General features: G+C 36.7%; 1 protein-coding gene and 1 long non-coding RNA gene across 2 annotated transcripts; both read right to left on the bottom strand.

Moving 5' to 3' along the window:
• Nucleotides 1-149: 149 nt before the first annotated feature.
• LOC113289007 (thioredoxin H-type 1-like) lies at nt 150-1,433 on the bottom strand. The gene is made up of 3 exons (XM_026538166.1): nt 1,207-1,433; nt 722-844; nt 150-495 (listed from the first exon to the last, which is right to left on the bottom strand). The coding sequence occupies exons 1-3, from the start codon at nt 1,297-1,299 to the stop codon at nt 364-366; spliced, it is 348 nt and encodes a 115-aa protein (XP_026393951.1). The 5' UTR covers nt 1,300-1,433; the 3' UTR covers nt 150-363.
• An 11,902-nt stretch (nt 1,434-13,335) lies between these two features.
• On the bottom strand, nt 13,336-15,268 carry LOC113288963. The gene is made up of 3 exons (XR_003330790.1): nt 14,588-15,268; nt 14,248-14,319; nt 13,336-14,087 (listed from the first exon to the last, which is right to left on the bottom strand). It is a non-coding gene; the product is annotated as an uncharacterized LOC113288963 (long non-coding RNA).
• Between the last annotated feature and the right edge of the window lie 11,040 nt (nt 15,269-26,308).

Here is a 26,308-nt window from a genome sequence, read left to right as displayed (position 1 = left end):
GGCACTAGTTGGCCCTCAGAACCTTGCACCTTTATGATTCAGTTATGGATTCAGCCAAGTTCGTATCATATGGTCCATATGCATACTGTTACTACTACAGTATGCATACTGTAGTGACTCAAACAGAAAATGTGGGCAAGGCTCAAACAAGCGATAAACTGGAGTTTATTAAAAAGACAGACGGATAAACAGAAAATGTGGGCAAGGCTCAAACAAGCGGTAAACTTGAGTTTATTAAAAAGACAGACAGATACCCGTCTGTTCTTTTGGATTCATGCATAGCAAAGTCACATCCTCAGAGATGGATGGCAATTCAAAACCTAAATATATATAATCATAAGTCTATTATGATTGGCTTAAGCTTTAACACGAGTGCTTTGCGATCAGTTGCTCCAACTTGGCTTTGTCTGCACCAGCGAACCTCTCAACCTCAACTCCTTCTTTGACAAAGACAAAAGTTGGCATTGCTTCTACTTTCCATTCCTGAGCAACAACCTGCAAAGGTACACCAGTTGGTTCAATTTTAGTTTTTATGTCCAAGGTCGAATGAAGAATGAGGATACCAAAGGATACCCAATACCCTCGATGATGATTAACAACCATGTTCCTTTTGGTTTTGGTAATCAAAGGATACCAGTATCCTCTGTGCTGATTCATGAACATGTTGTGAAGAGTTGAATGAAAACATCATCATATAAAATTGTTTGATAATTCAACTAACCTGCAGCTCATCTACATCCACCTTAAGGAACAATACATTGGGCAGCTTCTTGGCGATTTCAGCTAGGATAGGTGCAATCATGCGACAAGGACCACACCACGAAGCAGTAAAGTCGATCACAACCTACAAAACACAAAGGTTATGAGCAACATAATAACCTAGAAGGAAGATGTACCATATGTATAAGCCCCAAAAACAAAACATAAACCACATCACAGTATCATCCTCAGAGAAAAAAGAGGGGAAATCTCTTGAGAAGAAGAATCCCAGGGCTATAATAACCCTAACTATTTCTAACCAAGATAACTTTACTAGATAAGTAAACCTAATTGAAGAAAAACTTCATAAGTACAGAACAAGTATAGCATTATCAAGAGATCTCTATAAATTCTGAATCAGTAGATCAAAACCCATACTTTGGAAAGATCGATCAACACACAGATATTATGGGAAAAAAATAATTAGGGTTTGAAGTAAAGTTTCACCAATTTCTTGTGTTCTTTGCCCTTGTCAAGGTTGTCAGTCCAATGCTCCAAAGTATGGCATCCAATAACTTGTCCTTCTTCAACAGCAGCCATGATTCTTTTTTTCTCTCTTGAAATCGATAAACTCACGAAAGGATGAATATTCTAGTATTTATTGGAATTTTTTTGTTAGATTTGTTGCTTTTCTCTATGCAGCTGAGCCTCCTTTATATAAAAAAAACGCTAATGATACGGTACCTTAATAGACCGACTCCAACGTATCCTTCCGTATTGCCACACCCAAACCTTAATAGACCGACTCCAACATATCCCTTCGTATTCGCCACACCCAAAAAAGGACAAAAATTGCAACAAGGATCCCAAAATTGATTGGGGTGTACCACAATATCTCTGTAGATATTTTACATTGCACATGCCCAATGCTTTGTGCTTATTCATGACTAAATGACAATGAGTTTCGTAGGAAAAGTGAGAGATCTAAAAAGATGCATTCTCTCTAGATTTTTGTTAAAGGGAGAGCAAAAACTGATCTGAAGAGAGTAAAAATTGATGTCAACTCACTAACTCGGTTGATTTGATGATTTGGCTTGACAAGGACTAGAATATCCTTATTTGAACACACTCTCTTGGCACGCTAACCAACCAAACTCATTCACGATCACAACTAGGTCCATCTCCATCATCTTTGTATCTTCGTTACTTTCTCTACCACCAGTATTTTATCATGGTGTTGGATCTCAAGTTTGTATGGATTCCTTCTTTGTTACCAGGGTCGCCCCAAGAACCATAATGTCTCATAAACTGTAGTAGAACCAACAAAACACAACTGAAGACTCGAGTAACAATGGTAAAAGCAAGTTTTAATTCGATATGAGAGTCTAATTACTGAAGTTTAACCTAGTTTGATTAACTTTACACACGTCCTCCACTGCAGATTAGAGCTTAATTAATGCCCTAATAGGACGGGAAGATTAAGAGAGGGAAATTTACAAGGAGAGGCATTAGTGAGAAATTAGTGAGAGATACCTGAGAGAGGGAGATTAGGGAGATTACAGAGAGATGCCCATAAAGATTGGTAGAAAAATATATAAGCGTGGGTCTGAATCTTAATACCCATGCGAGTCCCAATACCGATTCATTTTTGTGTGTATACAATTTTGCAGAGAAAATAATTATTGAAACTCAATTGAATCTGTAATCTGTTTGTTGCATGGGCATTGTTTGCTCTTGTTTCTGGAAAATTCACCGTATGATACAGAGAACTTATTAAATTAATATGTGTATTTTGTTACAATTGATTCAACTGCCATGGTCGACGATGGACGTCAGATAATCATAAAAAGAGTTTTTTGCTCGATGGTCGAGGAGATAGGGGTATTTCTTGTCCGAAATAAAATAAAACTTGACTCGCTGTAAAAAGTGACCGAGATAATGAGTTGACAATGATTTTTGCTCTCCTCAGATCGTTTTTTGCTCTCCCTATAACAAAAATCTTCTCTCTATTTGTATGACTCCTTCTCTCTCCCTCTTGCATGACTCTCTCACCTGCGGCCAATTCTAGCCGTTTTTCTTGTCTTTTCCCCTGTTACAACGGCTATTTTTGACTGGAATCCTACCGGATTTCTAGCCGCTTCTTCACCCGATCTCTGTTTCTTCTATGAATTCTTCAACTAGCTCTCTAGCATCCTATGAATCCTTGCAATAATCACTTATTTTATCTATTTCGAATCTTTATCTTCTTTAGCTATGGATATTTCAAATCGCACTCACCAGGAATGTTATTGCAATTGTCTACAAGCTACACAAAAAGTTTCTACAATCACAGGTCACACAGGTACTACAATCATCACAAAGATTACAGTCAACAACAAAATCACGGATACTTTCAAAGGGTTTCTCAATACCTCATCGGATCTTACTAAAGATACAAGAGGAACTTCCATTAGTGAAATCAATATCATCACCAATCAAAATTCTGGCTCTAATTCTGGCTCAAATGTGATTACTATCTATCAAGATAAAGTTCTTAACCCAATCCTCATGAGTAGAAACAACCTCTCCTCTCAATTTCACAAAGATCAGTACCAGAAATCATTTCGGTACTTTCATACTAACCTTCTACTTAAATTACTTTCTTTCACCAGTTATAAAAATAACCCTAGTTATCGAACTCAAAACCCAGATTTGAATATAACCCAAAGTCATACCAGTATAACCAAATCAGAAATTTACATTCTAAAGAGTTAAGTTATCAGAAATACCCACAAATTCAAACCCAAAATAAACATTACTATTGTCTCAACATCATTAAGCAAACTTTGTTTTTCAAACCCAAACTGAAAAACTTAACCAAAATAACAATCATCATTCATACTACCCTGATAGCTCTAAAGTGGGATTACCCACAAAATTACGTACTTCTCCTTTTGCTGAGTTCGGCTCTGAGTTCCCTGGATGACACTACGAGTCCGACTGCGAGTCTGACTGCGATTCAAACGAGTAGTTGGCTCCCTCCCGTGTCTTACCGGTGGTGGAGATTGATCTTCATCCATAACATCTTGCTGCTCCGCCTCCTTTGGCTGATCTGGATCGGAAGAGGTTAGACCCGCTCCCTCAGCGCTGCCACCTGGTTATGACGGATCGGTCTATGGAGTCTGCATACCTGCAAAGATGGCTCGTCTATTCGCCCTGTTGCAGGACAAAGAACATCCAACACAGGGAAATGCATAGGATCATCTTCACGCCAAGGAAGAAAATCCAATTAACAAACCATCAAACGTGCTTCAGCTGGGAGAATGATAGACTGGAACTCAATCCTACTCAGTCCGGAAACGAGATAACGATCTGCAACCATCGCCACACCCTCATGCACTTCGAAAGGAACAAATTTGGATGATAGACATACAACTTCCAGTCATCATCATCAAAGCCAAATCGGCGGGCTTTCCCTTCAGAAAGGGTAACTTCACATGCATAATTAACCTTGTTGCTCTCGTTCATTGGATCTTCATCAATCTTTGCATGCTGACTACTTTCACCCATATATGTCTTTTCATCAGGAATAACGAACGGGTTACTAACATATTGATTGATTGGAGAAGGTTTTGGTTGTTTGAAGAATTGAGCCAATCTCTCAACAGGGGAATCCATCAACAATTCATGAACAACACCTGGAGGCCCTTCATGCTGCAAAAATTCCTCAATCTTTATATTTATATTATGTTGCATATCTTGTAAATACCAGGAAAAAATCTCTTGAAACCCCGGAGATTCACAACCTTGAGGAAAAGCTATTCCATAAGGCAAACGATCAACGCAGTACTCATAAGGATACCAATGGATGTGTGGCTCAATATTAAACTTAACCAATTTCTTCTTCCCCTTCTGATCCACTGGATCAATATTCCCAGCCATCCTGAGCAGTTAACTCTAATTCTGATCTTTGGAATAACTGTCGAAGAGAGAAAGAATTGGAAACAAAAAGCTTCCATCAATTGGGGTTTTAAAGGGGGCTCAATCGATTGGTCTTGGGTCGCTCAAGGAGTTATGAGCATTGTTTCCCGACGAGAAAATTTTCTTCATAAAATCACTCTATCTCCCTCCCATGTCGTTTAAAATCTCCCTCTATTAGGCAGTCAAAGCCTATACCCTACGAAGGAAAACAATAACGCAATCCATATAACTGACTCTTTCTCTCTTGTTTGGACAGATGACATGCATAGCACCAACAACAAGACACCTGCCAAGATACTTTTTGCGGTTGTATATGCCAACGAGGATTCAGAATATTTTTCTAACATCCTTACCATTCAGCTCCCTTTCAGATTATATGGGATAGTCAATTGGTCTGACTGGCAAGCTGACTCATTGAAACATCTAATACAACTTCCACAAAAAAAAACCAATTTATCCTAGTGGCTGCAACTCCGACATGATGGCTCTATGGAACATGGATAGTACCGTAGCTGTAGATACTAATGCTTGACAGAATAACTACTTCTCAACTCTTGTCTACTTAACAGAAATAGTTGGTGGATGGATCCTGGTTGCTGCTACTACTCTTGGCACAAGGAAGAATTCGGTATATAAATCTGACGAGATTTTTGCACATACCACATACATGCTCACGACTTAAAAGATAACTGGTCTGACTATCTCTATCTCGTTATCTGATTGGATTGCTAATTCACCTTTGGCAATCCTCAAGTGATACTATTTTTGAATGATGTTATAGTAATGAGGTTCAAACTCTTGGACTTGTGAAGATTAAATTTAAAGATTTAATAAAATTATATACAAAAATATGAAAAGTGGGCGAGAGGTATGAGAAAATAACCAAGACACTGATTCCACTATTACACATGAATTAATGATGGTAAATAATCCAAAACTCTAATTATCTTTTAAGTCCTTTATATCTTAACTCACTAATAATCAAGCAAATTCTCAAACATCAATTGTATCCCTTAAGCATAGATTATCTAAAAAAAACATAACCTATCTAATTGAATCACAACTGATTAGGAAAATTACGCAAACAATTTAAAACTTTGCAAAAGCAGTGATTGAGTGAATTATAATTAAATAATAGAGAAAATAAAATAGTTACCAATTATTCATGCGTAAATAGCTTCCTCATTGCCTTGGTTGTGGGAGAATTAGCCGCTCATCATGTTGGAAACACGCTCAAAAATCATTATTATTGCTCAAAGGATGTTTACAAATGATGAAAATGGAGAAATAATTCAAAACCGGGTTTTGTAACAATTATATTTGTTACAAACCAACAAAAAAAACGATACAGAGGATGTGTTACTGTTACTGTTGCTCTAAGACCCACGACTCTGTGTCGCAAATGCTGGCAAATAAGTCTGTCTCTAATGTACGACCCACGGCTGTGAGTCGTTGTTACTGTTGGAAAACGACGGTCTTGGATGGTCCGTTCTTCGTGTTCTTCATGTTCATCAACAGCAGCAGCAGCAGAAACCGAGTTTGGGAAAACTCGAATTTCTTCTTCTCTGGCTCTCCTCAGCCCCTCATACTCTCGACACCCTTTCTACAACATCCCAACAGCCTATTTATACATATGAACAACAAAATATCTCGTCTTGATTGCAAAATATTCTTCATTATTCTCCATGCAGGGTACGGATTTTCTTTCTCTGATTTTGATTTTCACACGCTCTGCAGCTGTAAAATCTCCATATTTATCTTATACATGCTCCAAATGGTTGCTTAACTCTGTCGTACATGTTTAAAACTCACTACAGCTCATAAAATCCCGTGATTGTCTCACTTTGTACACGTACTCTCTGTTTTCTTCTCATGGATTTTTCAGCCAAATTTTATCGAAACAAACACCCATACCAGCTTTTTTATGACATATCACGTCTACCCATTAAGTTTCATCCCTTTAGTCTACCCATAACTCCTTCAAGAATCGATCGAAAGTTACACAGTTGAGAATAAAATTTTCCCGCCAAAACGAATTTTTGAAATGTTGAAGATGGTGTCCCCCTAACAAAACTGGGGGTGCGAATAGCAGTGCCCAACTGAGGTGCCCCTTATCCAAATTGAGGGTTCCTTTAGTACTTTTCTCCGGGAGTCTAAATAGCACTTTTTGAGCAACTTTTTCCACACAAGTGTATTTCTCCAAAAACACCTACAAACACACAAAGCATCAAAATTAGTACAAAAATTGAGCACTAACAATGGAGACATTGAGTACAATTTAGAGACAAAAATGTGTCTATCATCAAGCTAGCTCTCAAGGCCAACGAACAGAATCACTTATCTTGGTCTAGTATATTTCAAAACCCTCCTCAGTATTTCATTTTTGCATATCATGACTTTGACTATACTCTCTCATTTCAAGGTGATAGCACGCTAGCGAATAAGAGCCACCAAGATATCCTTTTCAATCACCATATGCATGTCCTAAAACTTAGACCTGCCAAAAATAAGTGGAATCTACTCATAGTATCTCTTACCTTAAATAAGACTCACGGGCACCATAACCACTTCCATACGCATATATGTTCTATTCTTGGTTTTTGGCATATTGACAGGTCGCTATCCCAAGGTTCGCTAGTAGTCAACAACAACAACTTGGTCAGCATTATAAAATACAACAGACATTGGAATCAATCAGATAACACATGGAGTGTGTACTTCCCTTCTGTTAGCAACTGGATTATTGGGAAATGTCATTGTCATCTGCAGAGTAACAACAAAAAGTACCTCCAACAAACAAATTGTTTATACATCCAATTTCAAATTGAAGTGCATTGTCCCGGCATTATCCATAGCACTCTCCCCCCCAACATCATCACTAACACACCCATCACCGTTTTTTTTTTCCATTTCTCTAACTTCATGGCCTCCACTTCAGGGACTAAACCCAATGATCAAGTTGAAAACCTGGTTGAACAAATGAACTCTACTCTAAATATACCTGAAGACTTGTTTCCTAAAGTTTTTATCAATTCTGAGAATACCTTACCTAAAAAGAAAGAAAACTGGAAGTGAGTGTTCATTGGAAGATTCTGTAGCAAAATCTCTCATGAAACCTTAACTATCTCCAAATTCATAAACTCTATCTGGGAGCTTTGAAGAAATGTTAAGAGTGTTGTTTGGAAAAAGAGGAGAAACTACTATTCAATCAGACTTGGCAACATAAAAGATTATAGAGTTTTCATAATAGGAGGCACCAGAGGTATTTTTGACAAACTCATATATAGTTTTAACTGAAGTTCCTCCTGCTGGTCCTGACTTCATTGATGAAGCTAACTTCTACAATGTCAAGATTTAGGTTCTGGTAAAAAGAATTTCCAGACACATCATCCCTGATATGAGAAACATCCTTAAACCTGCTGGAATCTCCAAGAAGCAAAAAGAGCTTATGGAAGAGATGAAGATGAAATTAATCTGGAAGTTCTCATGACCATTGATATTAATAGAGCTCTAAAATTTGGTATTGATGCTTATGAAACCCCTACCACCTCTCATTGGCTAGAATTTGCATATGCCTTGAATGGTATTGCTTTCTTCAAAGTTTGCAGAATTCTTGATCATCCTGTACCTCTTTGTGAGGAAAAATAAGAAATTCCACATCATATCACCAACAATACCCACCCCTCCAATCTCAACAACTCATACCCTCCCAAACCCAACACTCTCAACAACCCTGCTACCAGTAGTCCTCAGCCCATTATCAAGAAAAGATCATATTCAGACAAAGATGTTGCAGAGGAATTTGCTATCAAAATGAGACTAACACAAATACAAGTTGTCATCAAAAATAGTTTTGAAGAACTGGATGGTCCTGAGGAGTATGTCATCTTTAAAGCTGGCCTGCATCAACCCATCAGTGAGGATATCCCAACTACTAATCCTGAAGCCATTGCTTGTCAAAAGAAGCATAGAAAAATTCTTGAAAGCAACTGGGTAAAGGATAAAATGTTGAAGAAAAAAGGCATTAACATCAAAGCTGCTTCCAAGAAACATCACTCAAATTCTGAGATGGTGTGGAGAACATTATCAACCCTGACAATATCTTTCCAAAAATCAAACCTTTCATCCCCACTCCCTTTGAACCCTTTCCTTCATTATCTGACATTCAAAATCAACTCAATGAAGAGTTCAACAACCAGAAGAAACTCTTCCAAAATCTCAAGGTACAAATTTGTATCCATATTAGACCCTTATTCAATCTGCATGATTTATCCAGCATGAATAAATTGGTGCTAATAACTTTTAATATGCTTAACTTTCGTGTCTCTGGAATTACCAAGCTTCATAGACATCATTGCATAGGCTACATCACCCTTATCTTTTTTTATCCTAGTGTCTCTTACTTCTGGCAATTTTTCTCAATCATGACTTGGAATTTCAAGGTCTAGGAAAACATAACATAAGTAGACACCTGAAAAATATGTTAAATAAACATAACCTTGACATTTTCTTCTTATCTGAAACCAAATAACAATCTAAAAACCTAAAAGCCATCCTTAGCAATATAGGGGTCACTAATTTCTGGTTTGTAGAACCTAGAGGAAAATCTAAAACTGCCGGAGGTCTTGTCTTAGCCTGGAAAACCAATTTAAATGTTATTATACAAGATTTCTCTAATAATCACATTAGTGCTACTGTTACTCCTAGCATAGGGAACCCTTGGCTATTCACAGGCTATTATGGCATCCCTTACACCACTCTTGATAAACTTCATTCTTGGAAAATGATTGAAAACACTAATAAATTCAATAACTTACCTTGGCTTGTAATGGGAGATTAAATTTTGTGTTATATGACCATGAAAAATTTAGTCAACATTCTATTAATTCTCGTGAAGCTAACATTTTCTTGGAGAAATTGGAGGAATCTAATCTCACTGATTTGGGTTACACTGAGTGCCCCTTCACATAGACTAACAGAAGAGTGGGCATTGAACTTACATAACAAAGACTTGATAAAGTTCTAGCTAATGAGGATTGACTTGAAATATTTCCAAATTCTACCATTTCCAACCTTCCAGCCATAGGTTCTGACCACAACCCAATCATTCTTAATACCAATCCTAACTGGAAACAAGGCCATATTCCATTCAAAAATTTTGGCCCCTGGCTGGATCATAAAGATTGTAAAGACATCATAGCTGGATGCTGGAAGACAAATCACAAAGGATCTCTTGATATCAAGATTGCTAGGAAATTAAGAGACATCAAAGTCAAATTCAAGATATGGAATAAATAAGTTTATGGTAATATAAAGGCAAATCTTGAGGAAAGCCTACAACATTTGGACTGGGTCACCAAAAGTCAGTTCAGTATTACCAGAGGGCAAGACATCAGAGAGGCTAAGAAAGTGGTTGAACATTGGCAGCATGTTCAAGAATGTTTCTGGAAGACTAAAAGTAGAGATCAACTCATCAAGCTTGGAGACAGAAATACCAGTTTTCTTCATGTATCTGCCAGGAAAAGGTATAGAAGGAACAAGATTGTCTCCATTCAAAAAGATGATGGTACCTGGCTTCACAATAGTAAGAAGATTACCATCTGCTTCACCAATCATTTTGCTCATATGGCCACTGCTGAACCATTATTTATTAATCAATCCCTCATCAACCTCATTCCTACTACCATAACCAATTCTGAAAATACCAATCTTCTAAAGACTCCTGATGTTGCTGAGATCAAATATGTTAGATTTAGTATGGAAGGGGACAAAGCTCCAGGTCCTAATGGTTTCCCACCAAACTTCTTTCAAGCAAATTGGGAGATAGTGGGAGAGGATATAATTAACATGGTTCAAAACTTTTTCAACTCTGGATTTCTTTTAAAAGAGGTGAACTCTACCTTCATTTCCCTCATCCCAAAAACTGATAATCCTACTACTCCCTCTCAATTCAGACCCATATCTTTATGCAACACCACTTACAAAATAATATCCAAACTTCTTGCTCAAAGACTCAAACCTCTTCTTCCCAAACTCATTTCCCCCTTTCAATATGCTTTTATTCATGATAGACAAATTTCTGACAATATTGCCATATCCCATGAACTTATCCATCATATGAATACCAAGAAAGGGAAAAAATGAGCTAATGGAACTATGGGTATCAAGATTGATATGGGAAAAGCCTTTGATAGGGTCAACTGGGAACTTCTCATCAAAATTATGATCCAAATGGGGTTTAGCACTCAATGGTGCAACTTAATTCAGAAATGCATCTTCACCACCAACCTTGTTGTTTTGGTTAATGACACTCCTGGAGATTTCTTCACACCTACTAGAGGCCTCAGACAAGGAGACCCTCTATCCCCATACTTATTCTTATTCTGTATGGAGGCACTATCAAGGTATCTTGTCTCTGCATTGATCTAATACATTGAACAAAAATTTGTACTGATGCTCCTACTATTAGTCATCTCCTCTTTGCTGATGATTGTATGATATTCGGCAAAGCAAATAAGGAAGAATGCACCAACTTAATCAAGATTTTCCAAGACTTTAGTCAATCTTCTGGGAAACTGATAAACTTTGCTAAGTCAGGTATCTTCTTCAGCAAAAACACTGCTCCTGATATAGCTGACAGTATAAGCAATGCTTTGCAAATCCAAAGAATCAACATTAAGGAAAACTAGTTGGGCTCTCATCTCTTCACCAACAGAAGCAAAGTGCAAGCTTTTAATCCTTGTGTGGACAAGTTAAAACACAGGCTTGCTGGATGGAAAACCACCTTGTCAACAGCTGGAAAAGTGACAATGATCCAAACTGTCACATCCACCTCCAATATTTACCAAATGAACTATTTCAAGATTCCAAAGGCCACATGCAAAAAGATAAATGCTATGAAAAGAGATTTCTTCTGGAATAAAGAACAAGATAAACATAAAGGTCTTTTTTACATAGCTTGGGATCCAGTTAACAAACCCAAAGATCTTGGAGGGATAGGTTTCAAGAATATGGAATATTTCAATACTTCCATGATCACAAAAATTGCTTGGAGACTAATTGCTGAACCTTACTCTCTCTGGAGCAGCACCATGAAGGCTTCTCATTTCCCAAATCAAGAAGTCATCAGAATGGACACCAAACCAAAGGCTACTGCTTCTTGGATTTGGAAAGGAATTTTGGAAGACATAACTTACATACAAAAATATTACATATGGAAGATTGGGAAAGGCAAATGTATCCATATTTGGGAGGACAGATGGATCAATAATTACCCTAACATACTTAAAAAAAAAACCTAACTGTCCTTCAAACCTTATTATTGTTAATCAACTTTTCAATACCTCTGGAGATTGGGATTTAGATCTCCTGGCTCTCTGGTTCACTCAAGAAGTTCAAAATCACATTATCCTTACCCACCACAATACTAACACTGAAGACACAATAAGCTGAAGCTTAACACATACATGAAAATTCACTGTTAAATCCTATATGATAAGCAGATCAAGTGTAAGTATGCTAATGATACTCTCACAGCTCAATTGGGGGAAATTTGGAAGCTTGACACTACTTCAGCCATCCGGCTCTTCATTTGGAAATGTGCTCATGGCATACTCCCAACAAATGACAAGTCTTCTAGTATCCTGAACTATATTGATCCCATATGCACTCTCTGCAAGAATGCTCAAGAAGATACCACTTATGTCCTTTTACTGCTTCCAAAGTCTGGGAAAAACTATTTGGGGAATCACATCATCTCTTGAATGCGTTTAGCTCCTTTCATGAGTGGCTCAATAGCTGGTTATACAATGACAACCCTAATTCAATCTGGAATGTTACTTTTGCTACTATCTGTTGGTTTATCGGGAAAGCCAGATCTGATATGGCTTTCAGAAACACTAACACTTCTGCTGAGAATATTGTTCCGAAAATCACTCAACACTTATTCTTCTTTAATAGAGTGATAAATAATCCAGGGCATATTTCAACAATATCTATTATCATGACACTGATAATGACCAGCAGCTGAGAATTTAGAGCTTGGTCAGAAACCACAAAGAGAAATTTGGCATCACTATTAGCATGAATATTCTGGAAGTAAATAATAACATGTCTAATGGTGATCTACAATCATTCACTAACTTTTCCCTTGTTACTTTGTCCTTCTCAGGTCAATATGTGGGAGCAAGAAACTTTAAAGACCCTACAATTGGACTCAGCAGAGCAGACAGAGCAAGCAGAGGAGCTCAACTAGCTCTGGATTGGGGAAAGGAGATGCAGAAGTCCAACATTGAATTTGCTGCGGAAGATGAAGAAATTATACAAGCCATCCAAAAAGGTTATCAAATGGAAGTTTAGGAAAGATTTCAAGGAAGTTTCACCCTCAGCTATAGTGGAAATTTTGAAGCTATTGATTTTACTTTAGGAAAACTAATCAAGCTAGCTCCTCAGCAAAATGCTAATGCTACTAGTACAACTGTTGCCACGGTGTGAGGGCCGACCGAAGAACTTGACAAAACGACACCACTACGTGATTGCACAAATTCAGATTTGTAAAGGAAAAAAATATTGTAAAAGAGATGTTCAGACAAATTTTATCATAATTCTAATTTGCAAAACAAAATTGTATTAACTTGATGATGTAAAAAAAATTCTCATATGGGAATTTCTTGTAGGTTCATGTAATATCTTACACTTTCACCTTATTTGGTTTAGCCAATCAAACCAAAAACAAGTTACACAGGGAGCAAGAGAGTAATAACAACTTAGATTAGTTCTTATAATTTCTGCATTGAATTTTTTGAATTCCCCCAAGGAATAGAACCTTACAGGCTTACATGATAAAAGATCAAAACAAAACTGATTTGCTCTCTCATACATCACATAAAACTGAGAGAAACCAAAGTTAGCTAATCTGCAGTGACATCTCCCTTTCACTCTGATCTGTGCTCAAAAAACTTTAGTTTCAATCAGTGACCATTGCAGCCAAGTTGGCGAAATTGTTGCATAAGTCTGACATATTAAGGATTCCAAACAGAAGTTAACTTAATGTTCGTCAGTAATGGAACTTACACAGAGCACAACCAAGAGCAATTCCAACCATGCCTCCTCCAACGATAGCAATGTCATGCTGGTCCACATTACTTGATACCCCACACTTAAGCTGGTGCTGCTACATATTTGAAGCAAGTGAAAGATGTCCAGATGACAAAATAGAACTCTTTGAAAAGCACTGATATTTCGACGAATAGGAGCTCAACAAATTATGACAAGCCGAAAAGAAAAATTAGAACATGCACCAGAAGTGCTATGTCAAATATTCGACAATGATAAAAGGCAATACTCTTACCAGCGCATCATTAGTAAAATTCTTCTTTGAAAATTTGATTGAGCCGATGGTGTTTGCTACAGCTTTTTGCGCCAGATACCTATATCAATAAATAAGCATATACATAAACAAAATCAAGGTGGTGGTAGGGTTAAGTAATCACTGCAATTTGGACATCTTAGCAGGATCACCAGTAGGTGTAAACTTCACAAGATGATAATAGGAAAAATCAACTGAGCTGGAGTCGCGGATTCACATACATTTAATGACAAATCACAAGGTTTTGGTTTCATCTGTGGAAACATCGCCGTTAACCATAACTAGACTATCCCCTGCAAGATTGAAGTTAAATTTCTCACACCATGACAGCTTAAATATCATACTTGAAGACCAATTCCAACTGACTTGGTTATACAATCAGTACTAAGACTATGAAAGGTTCATTATCCTCCACTTTCGAAGACGAAAATGATCAAAGAGGGGGTTAATTGCCTGAATTGCATTCACATAAATAATAAATTTGAACAAGGTACTAAATGTTTGTCATATTGTTAAAACAACATTAAAATTTGTAAGAATTCATAAAGTTTGAGAACTTACAAAGCTTGCAATGGAACCCAAAGAAATAACTCTGAATCTTCCCAAGTATGATTCAGAGAGAAAAAGCCCCCAAAATAACCAAGAAATTTGGTGAAGCTGACCACGTTGACAAAATAGTTACCCCAGCAGCACTACTGCAATCAGTTGCAGTAGCAACACATTCACTATCTCCACCATTTCAAACATTGAATCACCACCATCTTCAGATTTCGGCTCCTACAAATCTCAGTACAACCACCATGCCCCTGTAATTATTCTCTCTGCAGCATTAATCGATAATCACCCATCAGATCCTTTAGCCATCACCAGTGCTCCATTGCTCTTATCCACTGTCGCTGCAATACCCGCTTCAAATCTTCATAAATCAACCATCAAATCCATTTGCAACGAATCCAGCGATAACCCATTCTTCCATGGTCGATTCCATCTTCAATTTCTTTTCTTTCATCATCTCCTCTCTCAATCACAGATCGAACTCTAACCCATCTCAACTTCAATTAACAGTCACCAGATCTTCAATTAACCCATATCATAACCACCCTTTCGTTGCGTTCTCGAACTCGAAATCATATTCTCAAACTCTAACCAAAATCACCAGAAGTTCAGAGAGAAGAAATCGAGAAGAAACCGAGAGGAGGAAGAAAAAAAAGAAAAACTAAAATTTGACGGAGAGTTTGTTGAAGAAAAAGGAAAAACTAAAAACTTTGATGTGGCCGGAATTCGATCCCGCGACCTTTGTGTCAATTGACAAAAATTCCAGCTATTAGAGGGGCATTCTTGGTTTTTCAGCATGGACCATTCTCAATCTTTTTGTGTTAATTAATCACTTAGATTTGACAAAAAAATGGCCATGTAAGGTCCTCCCTCGCTTCGCTTGGTCGGCCCAATTAGATTGGCTCACATATCTAGCCACTCTACTTTGCTACAAAACTTAAATTGGAAAGGTCCCAACCTTCAACTGTTTTTTGATGTTTTATAGTCTATTCTAATCCCCACTGTTAAGGATAACTCTAATAACATTCACCAAAATTTGGGGGTCATCATGGAGCTAGATATAGCCCAGATGGACACATATTGTACCAATGAGTTAGTTGCTTTGTTGAGTAACTTCTCTGTTCTCTTATAAAAGAAAGATTGGGGGTGTACCTAAGTCCATAAAAAACAAAATATACACCCCCAAATAAGTTGGTATCTGCCTTTAGAAATGATGCAAAAAATCATCCGCAAATGGTAACACGGAGCTCCAAAGGTTTTAGCCAACCAATTTTTGACCTGCTAAACTTCAAGTCATTGAAAAAAAAGAACTCAGGTCATCATTTTCCTTTATTTGATTTTTGATAAATTTGTGTATATCATGTTTAACTTTGTTTATGGCATCGATGTCAACTTTTTTAAATAGTTGGTTATTATGCTGTTGTTAGACTAACTCACAAGTTATTTGTTGGATCGCTTGTCGGATCTTCATCTCTGTTTTTCTTAAGTTTTTAGTGCAATCATGCTCAGTCTATGTAATTGTAATGTTCTAGTACGGTTAACTAACGAAATATTGAACTGAATTGAAAAAACGGAACGGAAATAATAAAAATTTGCTGTAGCAGCATCAGGTGGTTTTCATTAACTTCATAAAACATGAAAATGGTAATGTTCTTACATTCTTAAATCTGTTGTGCTGTAGCAGTCTCAGGTGGTTTTCATTAACTTCATAAAACATGAAAATGGTAATGTTCTTACATTCTTAAAGAAGGAAAGATAAAGATAACCCTAATCGGGTTTGACTAATCCTCGCGTGACACATATCACTTAGCTGTTAGTCACTTATTAATACTAACTACACCCACTGAGTTAATCAGGGCAGCCCATAGCTCATGGCTTGTCATATGCAGGTCTGAAATGGGAGGAGGAGGACTTGGAGGTGTGGTGGAAGTGGAAATGGTGAATAGTTGGCCAATGGGTCCATGAGTGTGTTTTTTGAAAAACCTCCTAGCTGCATTGCCACTCATCATGCTGATGGAAGCTTTGTCTTGAGCTCCAGTAAGTGTAATTTTCTTCTCATTGTGTTTAAAAGAGATGCTCAACTTTGAAAAATTAAAAATCACATCACCCAATTGCTTGAGCCAGTCAGGTCCTAGTACCAAATCACAGCCACCAAGTGGTAAAAGTTTCAAACTCCCAGAAATTTTTTGATTATGCATAAACCAAGTTAAGTTGGAGCAGATGCCATTATTGACAGTTCTATCACCATTATCCACAATGACTAACATGCTAGCAGTTGGCTCAATGGAGCAGTTGAGATGCTTGGCTACTTCACTATCAATAAAACTATGGGTGCTACCTGTATCTATGAGCACTGATATAGCTTTCCTTTTAATAAAACCAGGAATTCTAATTATTTCTCCAGAATTATTACTTGTCAATGCATGAAGTGATATTTCCATGTCACTCTCCACAGGTGAGTCCTCATCATCAGTATTAGTTGCTTCTTCAGTTTTTAAGGAACTGTCTTCAGTCTCAGCTCCAATCATTAAACACAGATGCTGCTTCTTACATACATGTTCTTTTCCGTACACTTCATCACAATTGTAATACAGTCCTTTGGCTTTTATAGATTGCACCTGCTCAAGGGTGAGCCTTTTAATTGGAAAAGATGTGTTTGGTTTTGGTAGTGGGTTTGAAGTGTAATGAGGTGGTTGGTTGGAAGGAGGAGATGTAAGATTTGGTTGTGGAGCAAAATGTTTTGTGGTTGAAAAAGAATTTATATACGGTCTTGGGGTAGGTTTGACAAATTTTTGTTGCAGAGCCAAAGTTTTCTCTTGCATTTTGGCTAGAGAGAAAGCAGTTAATAGTATGGTTGGACCAAACATGAGCACTGGTTCTCGTAATTCTTCCTTTAACCCACCAATAAAGCTGCTAAATGAAATATTCCTCACTAAAGATGTTATGCTTGCTCAATAGTAAGGCCTTCAAATGTTCAAATTCCTCAAAATAGGCATCCACAGTTGTAAGTTGAGACAATTTATTAAACAAACTCACAATATTTTCATGTGCAGGATTCTCAATTCGAAGACAAACATTATCACTTAAGTCTTGCCATGTGATATGTGGTCTATTCAATCGAAAATTCTCAAACCATTTACCTGCCTTTCCATCGAAGTGCATCACAACCATTCTAGCTTTGTTAAATTTAGCAATGGCATGCATCTGGAAGTAATACTCACATTTATGAAGCCATCCTTTTGGGTTATCGCCATCGAAACGTGGAAAATCCATCTTTGAAAGACGATGGTGGTGATTGTAATCTCGGCCTCCGGAGTGAGATTGGAATTGATTTCCACCATTTTCGTTAGGTCCTGGAGCTCCACTATGGTCACCTTGGTGGAAATTTCTTGTTGAAAAGAGATTTTCCATCTGAGATTTTATCATAGTCTGTAAATTCATCATCTGTGAATCAAGATTAGTTTCAGCTTGCTTTCGAATTCATCTTTGGTCAGCATCGAATCGAGTTGAAGTTGAATTTTATCGAATCGAAGCTGTTGTCTATTAGTTGTATCAGTTAGCTCTTTACAAGTTTGAGCAACCATGGTGAGAAAAAAAATTGAGCTCGAATTTGTTGCGTGGGATAGGAAAGAACAGTTGATACCAGTTGTACTGTTCTAGTACGATTAATTAACGGAATATTGAACTGAATCGGAAAAACGGAACGGAAACAATAAAAATCTGCCGTAGCAGCCTCAGGTGGTTTTCATTAACTTCATAAAACATGAAAATGGTAATGTTCTTACATTCTTAAAGAAGGAAAGAGAAATATAACCCTAATCGGGTTTGACTAATCCTAGCGTGACACATGTCACTTAGCTGTTAGTCACTTATTAATACTAACTACACCTACTGAGTTAATCAGGGAATCCCATAGCTCATGGCTTGTCATATACATGAATATGACAGTAATACAAATCACATAGCTACTCATACAATTATGAAAATCACTGAAACAAATATCACTATTGGTACTCTGAATCCAATTACTCTATTGAATCACATGTTCAGTCAACTATCCCTCCTAAATTACAGATAGCAGAAATCAACTTCGACGACAATGGCAAACCCGCAAAATCAGTGGCGAATCATCACCCACTACGACGACAAATCGTCACAACCAGTTCATTGGTAAAAATATCCAAAAACTTATCCAAAAATCCTTCGAAGCCAAGACAAACTTAACTAAGCATACTCAAACTCCCCCAATCCCAAATGATTCAACACCACTGAAATGAATAATAATATCATTACCAATACAAAATCATTTGCTTTCCTGATTCAACTCAAACAATACGACCATCCTACAATCAAAACCCCAATTGCTATAGATTGCAAAATTGTTTCTGCAAGACTAGCAAATCTAGATACCTTAACCCCTTTTTTAAAGCCGACACTCAAACATATCTATATCATACCCTCCAACAAAATACCTTTGCTAAACCTCACAAAAATCCTATTATGCACATTACTGTTGAAACTCCTTGAACAACATGTTACATTAATATCTATGGTCAACCTATCAATATGCACCCATCCACTATTGCTACTATTCATCTGCACTCAAAAACCCATCTTGATTTAACAATCAAATGTAACAAAGACTCATTCGTTCTCAATTTCATACCAGCTATCTAGATATAAGGAAATACCAAAATACTAATTTCAAAATATACCAGTTTAAATCCCATAACAATCATTACTATCAAATAAGTATAAACCAGAACCAAATTCAAAGTTATCATGTTGAGAGTGCCTTTGCTTTAACTAATACTACTAATAAAAACTAAAACATGTCCCATCATACTGTTAGAGCATTGCTCGGTCGAACTCGCATGTGTTGCTATCTCAAGCATGTTTGTCAAGTTTAGTTGTCAAAACTATATGTCTTGATTTCTAGACTACTTATAACTAAGTCTTGGTTTAGGACAATTTAGTGTAGTTGAGCTCCAGACTCCATGGCGATCATCTTACTAAGACGATGAACTACTCAAGGAACCAGTGGAACTTTATCCGACTAAAAGGTATGTGGAGACTTGAACTTATCTATCACTCAAAAGTCTATCTACTCTATCTCCTACTCTTGAGACAAAGTCGTATAAGTATGATAGTTTTCATACATACACATTTGCTATTTCGAGCCGAGTTTACTCGCTTATATTTTTCTCGAAATATGTGTTGGTAAGCTTTCACTTTAACCACTTTTCATCTTTACCCGTGACGAAAGTCATGATGACGTTTCAATCTTGAAAATATCTTTGCTGATGATAGTTGTGAATAACGACTGTTATAACATTATAGAAGAATGTTTGAATGATTGAAATGTAGAGTTGAGATTACGTAACCAACTATGGATATAAGCATATATAGTGTGTTCACACATTAGTGTATAAATCCATGTTTTGAAAACCTAGTGTGTGCATATGTGTGCATACGGTATTGGTGAAGGAGACAGGTTGGGTACGCGTACCAACGGAAGTTTTCAAACCGAAATTTTTTGCTGAGTTTGTAAATTTGCAAACTGTTAAACCAGTCACCTTAGGTACGCATACCCGTACGCGTACCCACCAAAGTTTTCAACCGAAAATTTCTGCTGAGTTTCTAAACTCAAATCCGGTAGCTATGATACACGTACCCGTACGCGTACCCAAACTGGTTATATTTCTCAAATCGTAAGATCATGAACTTAAACAATAAATCAACTAGGAATGCAATCTTTGCAAACCTTGGCTATATTGTTCATGAATTGATTCAAGTGAATCAAACCGATTTTGTTTCAATTGTGTCTATTCATAAAGACCTAAGCAATTGAACAACTCTTCAACTAGTTCTTATGCGTCATTTGAACTAGTTATGTGAAGAAGATGAATACGGTTAATATGAAAGTGATCATATGGCTAACCATTGGTTAAATATTTGTGAACCAACTAAGTGTACACGTTTAAGTACGGTTACTCAAACCTAAATGAAATGCATTTCATTTGTGTGTGACAAGCTAAGTTTCGATCTAACGGTTGAAAGATATTAGCTTGGTTAAATCAGGTTTTTCATCTAACGATGAATATGGAATGCTTTGTTACCAAGGTAGCTTGGATTGCAAACCCTGATTTGAAAACTATGTAAAGGATGAAAAAGTGGGGGTAGAACAACCACACCCAATATTTCGCTTAGCAATCTGTATGGACAAACTCCAATATACTTTCTAGAGAATCAACTAGACAATCAGACTAAATATAGATAAAAAGTATATCAAAGAGTTTATATCTTAATCTCTCGATTTGATATATACTCAAGAAAATAGAAATCTGCGAGTCTTTATCAAATACTAGAGATATAACTTGGATGGTACCAAAGACCAATATCCAAGTGTCAATCAATTTAAATCAAAAACCAAAAGGTCGGATATTCTAATTGATTGAACAACGCACAAACTGTGATATTTTAATTATATAACAAAATATAATGCGGAAAAGAAATAACACAGACACCAGAATTTTGTTAACAAGGAAACCGCAAATGCAAAAAAACCCCGGGACCTAGTCCAGATTGAACACACATTGTATTAAGCCGCTACAGACACTAGCCTACTCCAAATTAACTTCGGTCTGGACTGTAGTTGAACCCCAATCAATCTTACACTGATCCAAGGTACAGTTATGCTCCTACGCCTCTGATCCCATCATGATGCTACATACTTGATTCCCTTAGCTGATCTCACCCACAACTAAGAGTTGCTACGACCCAAAGTCGAAGACTTTAATAAAAAAATCTGTATCACACAGAAAATTATACGGTAATAGATAAATCCGTCTCCCACGAATATACCTACGAGTTTTGTTCCGTCTTTTGATAAATCAAAGTGAACAGAAACCAATCAATAAACCGGTCTTATATTCCCTAAGAACAGCCTAGTATTATTGATCACCTCACGAAGAACCAATCCGTCTCTCACGAATATAGAAAACCAATCAATAAACCGGTCTTATTTTCTTAATCGACGCAGCGAAAAAAGATATTATGGAATCACAAACGATGAGACGAAGTGTTTGTGATTACTTTTCTATCTTGCCTATCGGAGATATAAAATCTCGAGTCAATTATTAAAATCGTATGTGTACACAGGTTACCATCACGAGTCAACAGTTTGCAAACCCTAAAGGTCTTCTTCCCTAAGAAACCATATAAATACCAAACCTATGAGTCACGTTTGCTTACTCTAGGTTATTTTGGATGATCTTTCCTATCAACCATATTCTTCCCTAAGAAACCATATAAATACCAAACCTATGATTCAGTATTTGCAATCAATATTAGCTTGGTAACAAAGCATTCAATGTTCACCGTCAGATGAAAACCTGATTAGATTCAAGCTAATATATTTCAACCGTTATATCGAAAACTAGCTTGTTACACACAAATGAAATGCACGTTTATAGGATTGTGTAACCGTACCCAAACTTGTACATTTGTTGGTTCGACAATAGTCAACCAAATGGTTAGCCATATGATCACTTTCATATCAACCATATTCTTCTTCACCATAACTAGTTCAAGTGACTCAAATGAACTAGTTAGAGAATTGTTCAATTGCAAGGAAATCTTATGTAACTACACAACAAACAATCGAAGAAAAAATGATTTGATTCACTCGAATCGGTTCATGAACTATATAGCCACGGTTTGCAATTTGCATTCCTTAGTTTATGTAAGAATATGTTCACAAACATCGTTTTTAGATATAGCCTACTCAAGTTCGCGGACTTAAGTTCCTGTACGGAGTTCACAAACTCCAGCAGAATTTCTCGGGTCGAGAACTTCCACCAGTTCGCGGACTTAGATCACGCTACCATACCGGTTCTCTTGATCAACAAAGTTCGCAAACTTCGTTTCAAGGAATAAGGACTTATACATATATGTGTATCCACAACAATGTTTATATCCTCCAATGGTTATATTATCTAAACTCTCATTTCAATCATTGAAACATTCTTAGAGGATCTTGATATTCTATAGTTGTTATTCACAAACTATTTTTCGTCAAAGTAAGCAATTTTCAAAGTAACTGAAACTTGTCATGACTTTCGTCACTAGGTAAAGATGAACTTGGTTAAAGCGAAAACTTACCAACACATATTTCGAGAAATTGATAGGCGAGATAAACTCGGCTCGAAATAGCAAATTTGTATAATCTAAGTCTATATAGCAAAACGACTTTTGTCTCAAGATAGGAGATAAATTTGAGTGATAGATAAGTTCAAGTCTCCACATACCTTTTAGTCGATGAAGATCCACCGGTTCCTTGAGTAGTCCTTCGTCTTGTATGATGATTTCCATGGAGTTCTTGAGCTCAACTACACTTTCTATCCTAGTCCGAGACCTTATCTATAGTAGACTAGAAATCAAGACTTATAGTTTTGATCACTAACATTGACAAACATGCTTGAGATAGCAACACATGCGAGTTCGACCGAGCAATGCTCTAACAATCTCCCCTTTTGTCAATTTTAGTGACAAAACTATCAATACATATGGAATACAAAAAATAAATAAATTAACTTTTGTAGCTCCTATTCCACATGTCTAATATTCACCATTACTTGAAATCTTCGTCACTTCCAAGTACTCCAATGATCCCCAAAGGTTGTAAGTTCAGCATCATCGTTGTTGAAAATCCGTAGCTATAACAACGAGAAAACAAGAGTTCTTAATCATTGTTATACAATATCATAGTATCATTACACAATGTCAAAGTTCAATTGTATCACAACTTCAACAACAATAGTATGGTGATATGTATCACTCCCCCTTAGTTAATACTCCATCTCACATGGAAACCACTCCCCCTTACATAATGATCCGAAAACCATATATATGTATTTGTAGTGTGAACTACATAATAATTCTCCCCCTTTTTGTCAATAAAATTGGCAAAGGTACAAGAACGGGATCATAATGAAATTTCCGAAAGAGACATTTCATGACCAAAAGAAAGAAACACATATCATCTTATTTAGATGCAATCATAAAGCCGAAGTTAAATGCATTCATCAAGGAGCTTATAAAGATACAAGATAACCCCTATAATATTCCACAGCCGCACTCCCCACAAAAATTTGGCAATTAAGTACAAGTTCAATTAAGAACTTTCCCCCATAAAATGTCATTCCCAAAGGAACAACAAGAGCGACCTTAATTTCGAAAGAAAAGAAGAATTTCTTTGGACATAACAAATCACATACAAGTATGAATTTGAATCCAAAATACTCAATTAAATTAACCACAAGAGAACCCATGATTAATTCAATCGAAAAATGCTCAACATAAGTGAACTTATGGAGACTCAAAAACATACAATTAGATTAATCACAAGAGAACCCATAATTAATCTAATCGAAATACACAACTAAATTAATCACAAAAGTAATCAATTTAATTGGTCATGCTCATCATAAGAAAACTTACGGAGCAACAACTAAATAACCAAACAAGATGATTAACTTAGATGAATATGCTCACATAAAGTATCTCGGGGAACAACAACTAAGCTAATCATAAAAATAATCAACTTGGCCGTTAGTGCTCAACATAAGACACTTTACGAAGCCTCACAGTAATACATAAAATATGGATCAGGGAAGATCAATACTGCGGAATACACAAGGATTCATTCTATTTTCCATCACTATTCGCATAACGATATTCAATAGACATAATCCTTGCAAACAAAAGATTTTAACCTATCTTCCATCAATAATTCACATAATAGGCTTAACTTTTGTATTTGTCAAAAGTTTATTCATTCTTTTATCAATACATGCATATCGACATACGAAAGACTTTACTTTTGACAAGGTATGGGACAATCATAGTTCACGGACGCAAACACACATATCCCATAAAAATATTGCAATATATAAAACCATAAAGATTAATACTGTAAAAATCATCTTCCAAACAAATTTAGAATTTAAACCAATAAATCTAAAAACATGAAGATGAAAACGTTGGACATAGCTATGTGTAATCACAATAATGGCTATTCCCAAACTCTAGTTATTCTTCTAACAAAAATAAGAAAATAGAATATTTACTAGGCAAATAAACTCCTATAGAGAACATGATCTGAAAAACACTAGACACGGTCAGCAACCAGAGATTGAATATGGACGAGATCATCAGTTGCTTTCTACAGTTCGTTTTTGAAAAACTTAAGATTCCTTGTTGCGATTCCGAGTTGTTCACGTACGACTTCAAAATCTCGAAGAAGATTTCCTACCAGTTGTGATGACATCTGAACTGGTAGTTTGTTTTCATGATCAATGGCATGATAGCATGTTATGAAAATAGGATTCTCGTGAAACTCGATAGTCTTACCCTTCTTGAATTCATCATCTTCGTTTCCTCCATTCATTGTGCACACCAAAAAATTGGTAAAACCGTTTGACCTTTTAGAACAGTGTAACAAGGGATGACACACAAGTGTATAAATAAGTTTCATGGAAAACCCTAGGAGGACTTGTACACGTTCGTGTGGGTCATGAGTTCGTGCACTGGTGGTCACGGCCTTAAGGTGTGACCAAAAGGAAAGAGAATGAAGTTCGTATGTCAATACTAATAGTTGAGAACCAATTATTTGAAGGAAGCACATGCAAACAGGAAATTTTCTCAAGGACGAAGGATCATGATTATCTACAAGAGAAAAAGAACTGGATCGAAGCTCAACAGATTTTAAACATCAAACAAAAAATCAAGAAAGGAAAACATACAACCTTGACAACACTTCTCAAGACACACTTCTTGAGACTAAGAGCATCCTTCTTAATTACAAGAAGAATGCTACATTAAATAACTATCATGTTGTGTTTAGATGAGCATTTTTTTCATCAATGCTGACTGCTTATTTTTCTCCTTCAAGAGGATTTACAGAAGGAACGTTTGACTTTCTTGAGGAAGTTTTATCAAGAGAGAAACAAGAAGTACCTGAGTCAGCTGCTTTCCTTGTCCTTTTGATGCTCCTTTTGAGTCTGTTAATGCTAATCTTAAGCTCTGAGACTCGATTATTGATATGAATGTAATCTAGAGCAGGAGTCTTGGATCTGCAACCTTTTTCAAGGTGACACAAGAAATTCGACCTTTCTTTCTTTTTCCTATGCCTTCTTCTCTTTTCAGAGTTATTTAAGAAGTCAGTCGATCTACTGCCTTTCTTCCTTTTAAGAAGTCAGTTGTCCCTAAGAACTTCTCAGTAAGCTGGTCATAGGAGTCGATAGAGTTGGGCGGAAGGTTATCAAACCAGGATAGGGACGATTCTTTCAAACTTGAAGGAAAATATCTGCAGAGGATTGCGTCATCTTGATCCCATCGAGCCAGCATACGGTTGTAGTAACGAATATGGGCCGCCGGGTCGTTGGATCCACCGTAGCATTCAAACGCTGGGATATTGCACTTCTGAGGAATGAGAGCTCTGGACAGACGTGGAACCAGTCTGTCGGCAATTTTTGTTTCAAAAGCACAATTAAGAAAGGACTTAACACAATATTTTTCTTGATTGTCAACAATGTCTTTTACTCCAACAATATGAGAGACAGGTTTAATAATTTCATTAGACACCCATGCAAGAATGTTGTGAAGTTTTTCATTCCTTAAACGAAAACGACATTTTCGCTCAGAATGTCCTTTATTTCCGCAAGA

This window comes from Papaver somniferum, chromosome 1 (assembly GCF_003573695.1).
Source record: "Papaver somniferum cultivar HN1 chromosome 1, ASM357369v1, whole genome shotgun sequence".
Taxonomy (NCBI): Eukaryota; Viridiplantae; Streptophyta; class Magnoliopsida; order Ranunculales; family Papaveraceae; genus Papaver; species Papaver somniferum.
The sequence above is the reverse complement of the archived record's forward strand: the minus strand, read 5'-3'. Positions and strand labels throughout refer to the sequence as shown.

Bases quoted from the DNA above. Each gene is read 5' to 3' on its own strand.
- LOC113289007 (XM_026538166.1), bottom strand. From the start codon at position 1,299: ATGGCTGCTGTTGAAGAAGGACAAGTTATTGGATGCCATACTTTGGAG. The intron at 845-1,206 runs GTGAAACTTTAC...TGTGTTTTGTAG, and splicing joins GCAAAGAACACAAGAAATTG to GTTGTGATCGACTTTACTGC. The intron at 496-721 runs GTTAGTTGAATT...GTACCTTTGCAG, and splicing joins TGGATGTAGATGAGCTGCAG to GTTGTTGCTCAGGAATGGAA.